The following is a 13,634-nucleotide window of genomic DNA, read 5'->3' on the forward strand; positions in this document are numbered from 1 at the left end:
CGTTCCAAATATTTTCACACGCAATTGTTCTGTTATATCCATTGCCTTTAACTTCAGAAAACACACCACTAACATGAATACTAAACCACTAACAGCTAAACAAATAATAAATTTTTGAATTGCCAATAGGAACAACATCACAAAGCCACCTACAACACACATTCAATTCCCCGCACCAATCTTCTATGGACATTTCCACTTTGACATGCAAAACATTTTAAATCCATTCATTTTACAAATAATGACACAAACATGAGATGAGCAAAATATCTCGGCGATATTTGTTTTGGTTCTCGAGAGACATGCCTTCAAACACTGCTGAAATTCACCTCCTACGTCACAGATTTGAAAACGTCCTCTCCACAGACAGGAAGTCCTCTGATGCCATCACTTAGAAATGAGTGCAGGCAGCGCTTCTGCTCGTCCCGTCAACTTAGCATGAGCTGCGGTAGTGACAGCAAAGTCACTTGTTACTGTGTAAAACAAGTATCTTGTAACTTCCAGTGCAAAAATCTGTGCTCCATTTCTTGGAGATGAATTATGCCCTAGCAGTATAGCAGTATTTACTATAATTCAGCCACTCTGTAGAGGGTTTTTCCATTAGGGCGACAAAGCAAAACTTGTAGCAGTCAATGGCTGAACACGTGAACAGCATTGTTCATTGCGAATACATATGTTGCTTCTGACTGGCAAGAACTTAATGTTATAGGAATGCCTTTTCTGGAATTACAATTATTTTCGTCATAATATTGTCTTCGCAAATTTTAAGATAATATGTTTAGAACACTCTGGTTTACCAATTTCTGTAATATAAGAGGTGATACGGTATAAAAAGGCACGGGAGTTTTTAAATTTTCTTCAGTAAATGACAGTTTTCTATAGATAGATAGATAGATACATACTAAATTAACCATGCGTCCTCATCGTTGCAGTTAAACAAAGTGACGGAATAGCGACGTAAAAGTAGGCTAAATATTGTATTTAGCCTACTTTTACGTCGCTTTTCCGTCACTTTGTTTAACTGCAACGATGAGAACGCATGGTTAATTTAGTATGTATCTTCTCTAGCATCACATTTCTTCCCACTTTTGGCTAATCGCTACAATGAAGATAAATGACTACAAGCAGTATTCGAAGTCAGGGTGCAGGAGGACACCCCCCCCCCACACACACACTACCACCACCACCACCAACAAGCACAATCTAAGTATCACCCAACCTGCCATGATACGAGACGAACTTTTTCTTCTGTCCCATCTCATTTCGAAAACATTCACTTGTCCTCTCCTGTCCCATCTCCTTTTATGAGACGAGATGGAAATGTCTTGTCTGGTGAGCAACACTAACATTAGAAGCAACCCCCTAGGTGTCCCCAAAGTCTTGAGCAAACATCCTCACATGTAACAATTTCCAGTTCAATGAAATGTCACTCACAAGGGAACAGTCATGCCCAGGTCGAGAGTCAAACCTGGAACATGCGACTTCTTCAGATAAATCATGAATTTTGTGTATAATAATTACAACGCAAGTTCATTCCTGGTAATTCTGAATCTGCAGTTTGGTTTGCATATATTTAACCGGATAATATTCAGTTTTCAAAAAATATATATATGTATATTAGGAAAGGTTTTTTTTTTTTTTGTATTTATAATGATAAGTGTTTGCATACATTCTTAATTCTATATTTTTCGAGACTTGAGACAAGAACGAGAATTGCCCTCCCAAACCGAGATGGATGTTTATAAATCGAGACGAGACTGTCAATGAGACATTTACAAATAAACACAAGACAGACATTTACAACTCTCAACGAGAACAAGACCAAGGCTGCCATGTCTCGTCTCGATAGGATCCTTAGTGGTGAAGTTGTGAACCAACCAATTCATGCGTTCGGGGTAACGAGATGAGGCGGCTATATTTGTAGTACAAAATTCAAAATATATCGTACCATTTCAGTATGGGATATTGTTATGCACATGGGTGTATATATAGTTCACGGGGGAGGGGGGGGGCTTTTGGTATGATTAGGGTTGCTTTATTTCGTAAGTGAAAATCCAGGACTCTGCTGACCGGAAGCTTGTTGGGGAGTAGGGGTGCTGGACCCGACAAAGTTGTGTGTATGTAGTCACGAAGTCATGCTAGTATTGATACTTTTCTGTTCATCTTGTGTCACTGCATTTTTAAAAACCAAATATCTTTAAGATGACTCGAGGGGGAAAAGATAACTGATTTGACAGTCTCAATGCAGTTTCGTATCAAAGAAATTCCGAAACTATCAGGAAATTGCAGACATTTGGTCTGCAGTACCATCTGGTGTGTGGAATTACGTAATTTCCTTCCCATCTGTATCCCGTCTTACGTCTCTAATTTAAGAGAATAAAATAAATCCGAAGAAATTTTTATGAACAAGCGGACCTGAACCAAAGGGGGTTGGACCCGTTGAACCCTCCCCCCTTAAATATGCCCTTGGTTATACACATTATTTCCTTGTAATAATTATACATAAACTAAGTATTAATATGTACTGTGCAACTGATGTAATCTTCTCAGTGTATTTTTTCTTAATTGCCCAAAAATATTTGATCATAACTTGCGCAACTGAAATTAAACACAAACTGAAATTGCTTTATGGAAAATAAAGTAAAATTGACTTTATAAATGAAGTGAAGAATGTGAAAATTCTTATTTTGCACTACATAGGTTATGGTAAATTTCGATAAATATAAGTTTAAAAAATATATATTTTTGAAAGTTTGGTCAGCAACCAATTTTACAAGCAATATTTTTAGCATGACCTGAGAACACGCATGCAGCAGAACACTTTCATATATCTTACACGTGAGCAGCAGGGATATTGCATGGAAGAATGATCATTACAAAGCATAGCTTTCCTTTCCACTATCGCTCCTTCTTCCATTATTTAAATCTGTACAGATTTGTAAAACTGCTGCACATGTTCACTCACCGTGGGCTACCCACAGTAAACTGGATGCTCGAAGCAGACGACAAACAAGCTCTCTCTAAGTCATGACGTATTAACATGGCGGCAGCGTGTTTTCAGCGCAACGCTAGCCTCACAACTTTGGAAGTCTCGTTTCTGCCTTAAACTGGATGCAGAGGAACACGAGAACTTGCAGGGGTAATTTTTCCAGGGTGTGGTTTTTAAAATTGTTGTAAAAAAATTTGAGTGGAAATGTTCATTATGGTGGCTTCCTGCTTGTCTCAGAATGAAATTCCCTATGGATGCTGAAACATTCCCTTTCCCAACTTTTAATTCCTTGTGATGCATGAGGTTCTATAATTTGGAATCATTGCATTTGTTATTTATATATTTTACATTTGTACAGCTTTTATCTTTATGATCATTATTAATCTAAAGAGGGGTTAAAAGCAACTTACATTAACTAACATATGTGTATATATGTATAATTTATTTCCAATAGCTTTCCCTTTCAAAAATTATTCATTTCCGTGAAAGAAGTACTCTGACTGGTTTTGAAGGCTACATGGAGAAAGTAATCATGCATTTTAAAATACAAAAATGAGAAAAAGTAAACATATAAATGGTTTAATTACTTCAATAATCGATTGATTAAATTGTTACTTGACATCACTTTTCTGCCACTTTTTGCTAATCACGACAAATGATTATATGAAATGGGTGAAGGGACATTTACAAAGAACACCCATGCCCAGGCCAGTATTCGAACCCTGGAGCTCTGGTGTTGTAGGGAGCTGTGCTAATCACTCCGCCACAGAGGTCAGTGTAATTTCTTGAATTTCTAGTTCAAATTTCAATTTATTTATTTACCTTCATCTTCAATATTTAAGCTTTTTTCCTTTGACTAATTCTGTTCAAATAGCAGAGATCAGGAAGACAGAAGCAAACGTAAAATGAGAATTAACATAGAATTGGTTTGCAAATGTTGTTCAGATTTCCCTGGTTCTCGCACACTTTAAGATATATTTTCCATACTTCCCTTTTCAGTACGTAATTTGTGAACCCAGAACTCCCATTCCTGAGAAATGTCCCTGTTGTAAACAACAAAGCTCTTACGATATAAAGGCATTGGGGAAAGGAAGAATGGCAGAAGAAGGTGCCACCCTAGGGAACGGCAAAGGCTCTGGGGTGGAGAGTATGACTGATGGACTATCTCCAGAAGGAGGTTACCCTTGCCACGGAATCACCGTGCCTGGAAAGCAGTGTTTTCTTCCCCCCTCCCCTCCCGTCAAGGAATTTAAAGGGAGCCAGTGGAATCTCACCCTGACCAGATTCCATCAGCTAGAGAAAGCAGCTGAAAGCCTCTCGGACATTCCGCGGCAAAAGGTTGAAAACATTCGCACGCTGGAAGCAAAGAAATATGTGAATCAAAGATTGGTTCGGAAGAATATTACGAAGAAATAAAAACCTTTTTTTAAAAAATTATAGATGGGTCATCTCTGATTACCTAGATGACCCAGAGTATACACCGCTGCTCACAGATCTTAATGCAGTCCCAGAACTTTTCTAACAGAGATGGTATTCACTGTTACTTTATTTGAATTATTACAGATACACAAATATGCACACACAATTCAGTAGTTGACTCATTGGCTGAGCACATTGAGTACATAGACTGCTCAGCTCATGACCTTGCCAGAGCCTCCTCGATGGCACCGTGGCAGCATCATCACCTTGTAATCAAGGGGTCCCCCAGGTGGAGACACTTAGTGGTTCGGATCCCACTTTAAAATGTAGGTCCAGTCCCAATTAGCCTTACTGTGCATAAAGTGAACTTAAAACACCAATTCAGTCAATCAATCATGACCTTGCCACAGTTCTAGAGTTCCTGTCAGGGTATGGTTGTTATTTTGTTTTGGTCCTTTAATCAATTTCATTTTACCATCATTCATCCTTATTGGTACAGTTGACCAAAAGAGTTAAAAACAAGTGTAAAAAGGTTAATGTAATATTTATTCAACAGGCTAAATATTGTACAAATAGTAAGCAAAGTCCATAAACTTTCAATTTCACTGTTTGAATGTATATAAACTTCAAAAAAGTTTTTTTCAGATTTCATTGCATAAGTAACATCCTAATAAATTAGAATAATATTTAAAGGTTATTATTATTAAATTTTCTAATCAGATTGGTTTTCCATGGCGTGTTTAAGTAACCTGTGAGTACACATTGAAAAGTAGTTAACTATATGGAAAACAAATCTTGCAAAACTTTTTTAATTAATAGACCCATGAAAGGTGTCATTAGACTTCAGTTCCTACAAGGGAGAGTCAAATAATAAAAAACTTAATTTGTTTTTGTTTCTTATCTAATGGATTTCTGTATGAATAAGAACAAGTTGTATATTATGGCAGCCCCTGTGGCAGAGTGGTTAGCACATCGCGCTACGATGACAGGGGTCCTGGGTTCGAATTCTGGCCTGGGCATGGATGTTTGTGAGTGTCCATTCATCAATTTCATCATATCATCACTCATCTCCATCTTCACAAATTAGCGTAAAATTATTAGTAAAATAAAGCTTATCAATCAATCAATCTTCTCTAGTAGATTTCTGTATGTAGGGTTGCACAAGTTTGCTGCATTTTAGCATAGACCTATTGCTGATCTACATATAATTTCAACTTTTGAGTTAGTGCCTGCGCACCTTAAGAAAAATATGTATTTGGGTCCACTGAGTTAATGCCTGTGTACCTTAAGATGAATAAGTCTTTGAGGTCCACGTGCAGTCAGTTATGAGCCACTGCTTAGGTCATCCATCTGCCTGGGAACTGAGTCCATTGTCAAACTTTCTCCTCCATTAGTAAATTTACTGGCATGGTAAGCATGCACAGAGATATTTCATTTGCTGATAAATTTCTGTAAGTTTTAGGCTGACAGAGGGCAAGAAACCACTTGTCTTCACTGGTGCAAGTGTGTTTAGTAGGCACCATCTTTAAAATAACAAAAATGGGATTTTGAAGCTGACTTGATTAGTGTTGCAACCTTGGGGTCGTTGTGTAAATAATAAGTTGAAACCTCATGTAAATTTCAGCTGTATACAGTCTGCCCTACACTTTTAATTGGACTTTTAGGGTTTTCGTTTGACTCTTGTAATAGTTAAAGGTTTTGAGCACACCCTTACAGCAGACACCAAATATTTTCTGCAGCATACCATAATGTTTGTTTTTTAAATTTACTTTATTTTGATAATCACGTTGGAGGACTTCTTCAATATTCTGTAATATTTTTGTAAGACCTACTTCATATTCACTTTGGAGTTTTATACCATCTTCAAATCAGAGCAGATATGGACTTCTACTCTGGCATTTAAAAAAGTAGCACACAAACCAGTAACCCAAGATTAAGAGTGCTACCAAACTTCAAGAGATACTATTTACCTAAGTTTTCATTCACTGGTGCTCATATCACTCTCAGTTGGCAATGTAACAATGAAAGAAAATAGTACCACATAAAACCATTGATTGCTTCTCTTTAACACACAGCTGTGAGTAAACCCAATATGTATACAGTTTTTTGGTAAAGAAGAAAATCATCATCAAACAATGCACAATTACTTAACGGCTCTGTGATGGGAGTACATAGGGTCACAGGCTATGTCAAACTAAGACATTTATATAGGAGGATATTTATTGTGCTAATTGATATTTGCTTTGTTTTATATATCTGTTCTTTTGCATTAACTACTGAGTGTGTATATATATTTTTTTCTTTCAGTGAAGCAATATACGTGGGTGGTTTTAGTACTTCTGATACTATTATTAATTGCATCATCACATTATTTGAATACAACATTTCTTGGAATAAGAAGACGACTTTTGGATATCAACTTCCACAATGCAGGTTTTTCAGGTTGTAACACAAGTATATCAACAGCCAGTAAGGAAGGTTTGTAGACTTTTTTCCTTCAGTTTAGAATCATATAATTAATACATATCCACAGTGCTTTAAAGCATGATAATCAATGATTACATACTGATGATTGTAATCATTGACTAGCACTGATTTTTTTATCGTAAAATGACCTAATGCATTCTCTCACAACGAAAGTTAGGTAATTGTTGACAACTTCTCAAACTTTACTATATGGTAAGAGTATTCCCCACAACTGGTGAAGCCTCAGTCCCCAACATAAATAGTTTGTTGAATTGTGAAATTCTGATGAAGTCTAAAATTGGAGCAGGTAGAATGACCTCAATATTACTTGGCATGTGTCATATTTAATTTGTATGAGTCAACACACATTTTGAGTATGAAATTGAAGTTGACTGAAGATCAGAAACTCAATGAGCATGTGTCAGTGTCTTGTGATGATGGCCTGAGGTACTTCTTCTATGAATAGGAAGTGCATTTGGGGGGGGGGGGGGGCGGTGTACAAACTTCATTCTCAAAAGTCTGGGGTAGAGTTGTAAGAGTGAAGATAATCTGGAGTAAGACTGGACTAAAGTGTCAGTTATTAGTGGAATCTAAGCAATGCCCAGTTCAGAAGTGGTTACACACCAGGAATAGAATAGGATTTTCTACAATAAAGGTGGATTGCATGAAAACTCTCATATATAGTAACTTGTAAGTGCAAAGACGGACAATTGTACAGTCACTGACACTTCTGGGTTGTAACGGCACTTTTGAAAAATTACCGAAGCATGCCCTCGATGTCTACTAGCCTTGAATTAAGTTTTTGGGCCACTAGCTCTTGATGGTTCACAAGGACGAGACTGCTGCAGAACAAAAATGCCCGTTATTTCATTCTACAATCAGTAGAAGCCTAACCACACGGCCATGAAAATAGTTCGCTGGGCAGAATTGCACTGGTGCCACATATGGGAAAAGCAAAGTGAGAGTGGAACAAAAGTATCTGGTTCCCACGCACTGTGTGGCAACGTCAACCAGGCTGTGTTGCCTAGTTTGAGCATCAGACCGACCCTCTCCGGGACACTTTTTGTGTCATCCCTGACCTTTGAGCATATAATGTCAATTTGTATCCAGTGCGAGCCTCAGCTACTGGGCGGGTCACAGGTGGCAGATAGTGAAAGTCCCCCTGAGATATGAGGGGAAGCTGTGAATAAGGGAAATCCAAATAAGCAGTCCCGGACTGAGGCTATCAGGGTGTTGAAAGGTGTACAGTGGCATGGACATACTCAGCAAATACTACAGATACCCATCGACAGCCTTTTGTTATGGAGGATAAACACCGCCATAAAAGTGTTTTTACCCCAATGCCTTGTGGGCCTGGAGGGATCCAGAAAGGCTAAGTGAGTTGGGAACCCTGACAGAAAAACAAGGATGTACCTGAGAACCCACAGGTGGCAGCCCCACCACCCAGGTGTAGGTAGTGACAGGCCCGATTAGCCGACAGCTGAAAGCATAACAAAATTGAGGAAAGAGAGAAGCAAGCCAGGCTGGAAATTGGATATGACGCAGGCTATAAATAGGGATGGAAGATTTTGGAAATTTGATATCACAATATATTGTCAAGAATATTGAGACAATATGATATTTTTTCAATATCATGATATCGGTGATATATCATCTTCACGATATATGTAGAACCAAATATCATGATGGTATATCGCTGACATGATATATATATCACCAAATATCATGACAAAATATCACAGACACAAGATATATATTGCCAAATATTGTGATGATATATCACATGGATGATATTTTTTCAATATTGCGATATAGGGTCTGGATGATATATCACCCAACAGTTGCTATGAATAGGGACTTTGAAGAAATTGAGGATCTAATGGAGATAAGAGGAATCAACATCTTTCGAATGAGCGAAACTAAATGGAAAGGAAGAGGAGAAATTAAATTGAAGAAAGACTGTAAACTGTACTAGGCAGGTACCAAAGAGGGCAGGAGAAGTAGGGTTGGATTTGTAGTCAGAAGTGGAACAAGTGAGGAAGTAGAGAGGGAAAATGACAGAATAATAAAACTAAAAATTAATGTAAGAGGAAAAGTATTAGAAAAATTCAAGTGTATGCCCCACAAAGAGGATGTACAAGGGAGAAGAAAGAAGAATTTAAAGAATACTTGGAAGAACATGTAGGAATGGCAAATTGTGATAGGTGATTTTAATGCACAAGTGGGAAGAGACAGGAAAGGGTATGTAGAAATACTTGGAGCAGATGGATAGGGTTGGAGGAATGGGGAGGAAAGGAGGCTACTAAACTTTTGTAAGAGGAAAGGACTCTTAGTAGGTAATAGTTGGTTTAAGAATAAATATGACAGCCATAAAATTACAAGATACTGTTGGAATAATGAACAAAAGTCTGTAATAGATTATATATTGCTATTGGTAAAAAGGAAGTAAAGAAGATAATGAACAACATTAAAGTAATACCCAGTGTGAACTTACAGTGACCACATGCTACTAGTAGGAGATGTGAGGAGATGGAAAATAAAAGATAGAAAGGAGGAACAGGAGTGTGGAAATTGAAAGATAAGATGATATAAGAGAAATATCAAGAAATATTGCATACTAAAGTGCCAAGAGATGAACCTAAAGTAGAAACAGAATGGATAAGATTTAAAACAGAATTAGTAGAGGTAGCGGAATAGGTATGTGTATGAGAAGGACAAGCAAGAAGAGAAAGAAGAAAGAAACACCATGGTGGAATGAAAGAATTAGAGATACAGTGAAAAACAAAAATGATGCACTTAGAAAATGGTTTTAAGTTAAATCACAAAAATCAGAAAATATTAGAGACAAGAATAAGGGAAGTAACAGAGCTCAACATGAGAGAGGATCAGTATGGATTTAGAAGAGGCAGATAAACAGTAGATCTGATATTCATCATAAGGCAATTTCAGGAAAGGCACTATGAGTATGGGAATGATTTTATTACGGCATCCCTAGATATAGAAAAGGCATACAATAGCATGGACAGAACCAAGATTTGGAAGGCTCTAAGAGAGGATGAGATAGTGTGTAGAGTGCAGAGCACATTCAAGGCAAACCAGAGCTGTGGTAGAATGAAGTGGTTCAGTACAAGTAATGGACTAAAACAGGGAAGTACTCTTTCCCCACTATTCTTTATAATTACAATGGATGCAATTAATGAAGAGGTGAAGAAGAAGATAGGAGAGGAAGAGATGAAGGCCCTGTTGTTCACTGCTGATTTAGTAATATGGGGAAACAGGGAAGAAATAGTACAGACAGCTTGATAGTTGGAATGAGGAAATCAGAAGAGCAGGAATGGAATTCAGTGCAGAAAAGAGTGAGATGCTAATAACAACAAGAAAGAGAGCCAGAAATGTAGCAAGAATAAAGATGGACATGGAAGAGTTGAGGGTAGTGGACAGTTTCAAATATCTAGGAAGCATAATTGAGAGAAGTGGAAGAATAGATGAGGAGGTAAACAAAAGAGGACAAATGGGTGGTGAACTCTATCAAAGAGTTCGAAGATTAATATGGAACAGAGATATACCTATGAAATGCAAGAAGGTAATATACTACACATACTATGTGCCAATAATTATGAATGGAGCAGAGACTTGGAAAAGGACAGAGAGAGACAAAAGAAAGATGCAGGCAGTGGAGATGAAATTTTTAAGGAGTATATTGGGGAAGACTAGAATGGATAGAATAAGGAATGAGGAGATACGACAGACAGTGGGGGTAGTTAAGCTTCAGCACAGAATCGATCAGGCACAGATGAGATGGTTTGGACACATGAAGAGGATGGGTGCAGAAAGACTGCCAGTAAGAGCTTACAATGCACAAGGAGTGGGAGTAAGGGCAAAGTGATACCAAGATGTCTGTGGAAAGAGCAGATAGTGGAGAGTGTTAGGAGAATAGGACAAGATTGGTGGATAGGCTTGACTTCTATGCTGGCCCAGCCAGAGGCAGGATGATGTATCACATGGATTACAAAGACCCACTTTACAACTCTACAATGAGATCTTTCATTCTCTTAAACCACCGAACACAGGAGGTTATGCTTCAATGTGGCAACAGCGTGAACTTCTGCCACCTGCCTAATTTCATGGCCATGCATTTTGATGCCTAGAAGAGGTGGAAATAACACATCATTAGTTGGGAGGACATGAGAGTAATTTGAATGCAGCCACATTCACAAGATAAAGCCTGGGCACTTTTCAGTAACAAAAGAACTGCACATTATAAAACAATGTATAATCTGCTTCTTATAGTTTCCCACCCAAAAGGATCCTGCGCACCAGAAAAGTGGGAATTTTGTCAAGAGGCTCAAAATCTCAGGGAAATTAAATTAAATTGTTTTATATTCTTCTTGATGGGATTGGAAACTGAAAACACACTCTTCACTTTCTCCTCCCCACTACTTTCTCTTTGGGAAGGGGGAGGGATATTTCACCCAAAAATGTTGCTACTTTTCGTAATTCATTTTCAACAGCATTGAAGAATCTGGACTCATTTACAAAATATCATATCACTTACTTAATATGTTGAATCATTACAGAGTGATCAGGAAAGTTACTTAAAAGTAGGGATGGGCCGATATGAAATTTTAGCTGATACCGATAAAGTACCGATATAAAATTTACCGATACCGATAACCGATATTCTACCAATCCGATATAAAATTAGAAATGGTCCTTGAAGAACCTGAAATGTTCATTGATCTCCTTAATAAATGTGTGTTTCGTGGTGAATGCAGTGCAAAAGAAGTTGAATAATTAGACATTTACTTTTTTAGAAAGAAGGGCATAGAGATTATCCATAAAAATTACAACAAAATGGCAGAATTTTGCACTAAATTATCAAATATTTATCGATATATCGGATCGGTAAAATAATCGGTAATTTTACCGATATGCCTATATCGGCCGATACCAATAGAGTACCGATTAATCGGTCCCATCCCTACTTAAAAGTAAGTGGAATAGGTGGAAATTTCAGCAAACTTGGTTTCCCAAAATGAGTGGGAACCCTTACTAGGGTATTTGCAAATCCAACATTTTGATAAATTCACACTGTCCCCATGCATGACTTGGTGGGAGGATTTTTCATTTTTTGAATATATACTTTTATTTGTGTCATTGACTTTTAGATTAATGTAAAGTGATTTTCTATTTTCCTTTTTTTCCCTAGTTGTGCGGCATATTCAAGAACAAATTGAAATTGGTGAAATCCTTCCAAATTGTGGCATTCCAAAAGAATGCCCTGAAAATACTTTTCCTGTTCATGTTTATACAGGGATGAATAAGGATGATGAGCCACGATTATGTGTACTTGGAAAATAGTAAGTATTCATATTTTTTTCATTAAGCAGGATTGCTGCATGCAAAGGGAGATCTGATAACACATGAATATCATTCAAATTGAATAAATTGAATATATCACAATGTAGACAAAGAAGAAGAGAGAATAAAGAACTAAGATAATTACATTATCTACGAGGGGATATTACAAAGTAATTAATTATTTTTTTTACAACCAAACGGAAATGTATCCACACAAAAACTGAAATATACATTTTGGAGATTGAACATTACTCTACTTTTCCACATAACAACCATTCACATTTGTACATTTGTCCCACCGTGGCACCAATTTTTTTGATGCTCATGCAGTAGAAATCGTTTGGCTGGATGCGTAACCAACAACGCACGGCTGTCACAACTTCCATGTCACAGCTGAAGTGTTTGCCGGTAAGGTGTTCCTTCAGTGGGCCGAACAGGTGGAAGTCTGATGGGGCCAGGTCTGGACTGTTTGAGAATTTCCCAATGCCAGGAATTGACTTTTTGCGTCACTGATGCACCCACATGGGGATGAGCATTGTCATGGAGAATGATGACCTCCTCCAAAGATCTTGTTGGATGTTTACGGTGCAGAGCAGCTTGTAGATGGTCCAGTGTGGCACAATATGCAGCATTTACAGTTGCTCCTTTTACCCCAGAATTGGCAAGAACATCAACCGGGCTAAAACGGTAAGCAAAACCTCTCCTTCAGATGGGGTTGTCCTGACTTTTTGGGTGGGGGCAAATTTGTGTGTTTCCATACCATACTCTGTCGCTTTCGTTCAGAGGTGTAATGAAAAACCCACTGCCATATGGAATGCCCACTGCATCCGCTGTTGTTTGGATTGTTGACCGCCAGTCCTCCTGAATCAATGCCTCCATAACATCAACATTGCTCTGTGTGTGGGATGTGTGAGGCCATCCAGAACGGGGTTCATCGAAGACATTTACATGCCCTGCATTGAACTTTGCACACCAGTTACAGACATTTGTGAATGTCATGCACGTGTCACCATACACTGCACACAACTCACGATAGATTTCAGGTGGTTTCTGTCCCTTTAACCACAGAAACCGAATCACACTCCACAGCTCAACTGTGTCGAACGTCCCAAGTGTAGCTGCCATTTTGAAACAACTGCCATCTCATGGAAAGGTGGCAAAATACATGTACTTCCAAATGTATATTTCAGTTTTTGTGAATACATTTCTGTTTGGCTGTAAAAAAATTACTCAATTACTTTTTGATATCCCCTCGTATGAATATTTGGAAAAGAGTAATAATCTTAATTGTATAATGGTGATGGGTCTAAGGGAGATATAATATGATATGGTCTATGCTTCTCCACTTTAATGAAGCTGTATTTTTACTTGACTCATGTGTACAGTACGTATATTGCAG

The 13,634-nt window shown here is 37.9% G+C and overlaps 1 protein-coding gene across 2 annotated transcripts in view; it reads left to right on the forward strand.

Moving 5' to 3' along the window:
• LOC145984552 (protein O-linked-mannose beta-1,2-N-acetylglucosaminyltransferase 1-like) overlaps window positions 1-13,634 on the forward strand; it is an 86,173-nt gene that overhangs the window by 10,328 nt on the left and 62,211 nt on the right. Inside the window, exons 4-5 of one of the 2 annotated variants that reach the window (XM_083118200.1) lie at window positions 6,716-6,886; window positions 12,084-12,234. In XM_083118200.1, the coding sequence (XP_082974326.1) occupies window positions 6,716-6,886; window positions 12,084-12,234 (322 nt within the window). Of the gene's footprint in view, window positions 1-6,715; window positions 6,887-12,083; window positions 12,235-13,634 lie in introns of those variants that run through there. The other variant, XM_083118201.1, reaches the window with a different exon arrangement.

This window comes from Lepisma saccharinum, chromosome 2, assembly GCF_977018435.1.
Source record: "Lepisma saccharinum chromosome 2, izLepSacc3.1, whole genome shotgun sequence".
Classification (NCBI taxonomy): Eukaryota; Metazoa; Arthropoda; class Insecta; order Zygentoma; family Lepismatidae; genus Lepisma; species Lepisma saccharinum.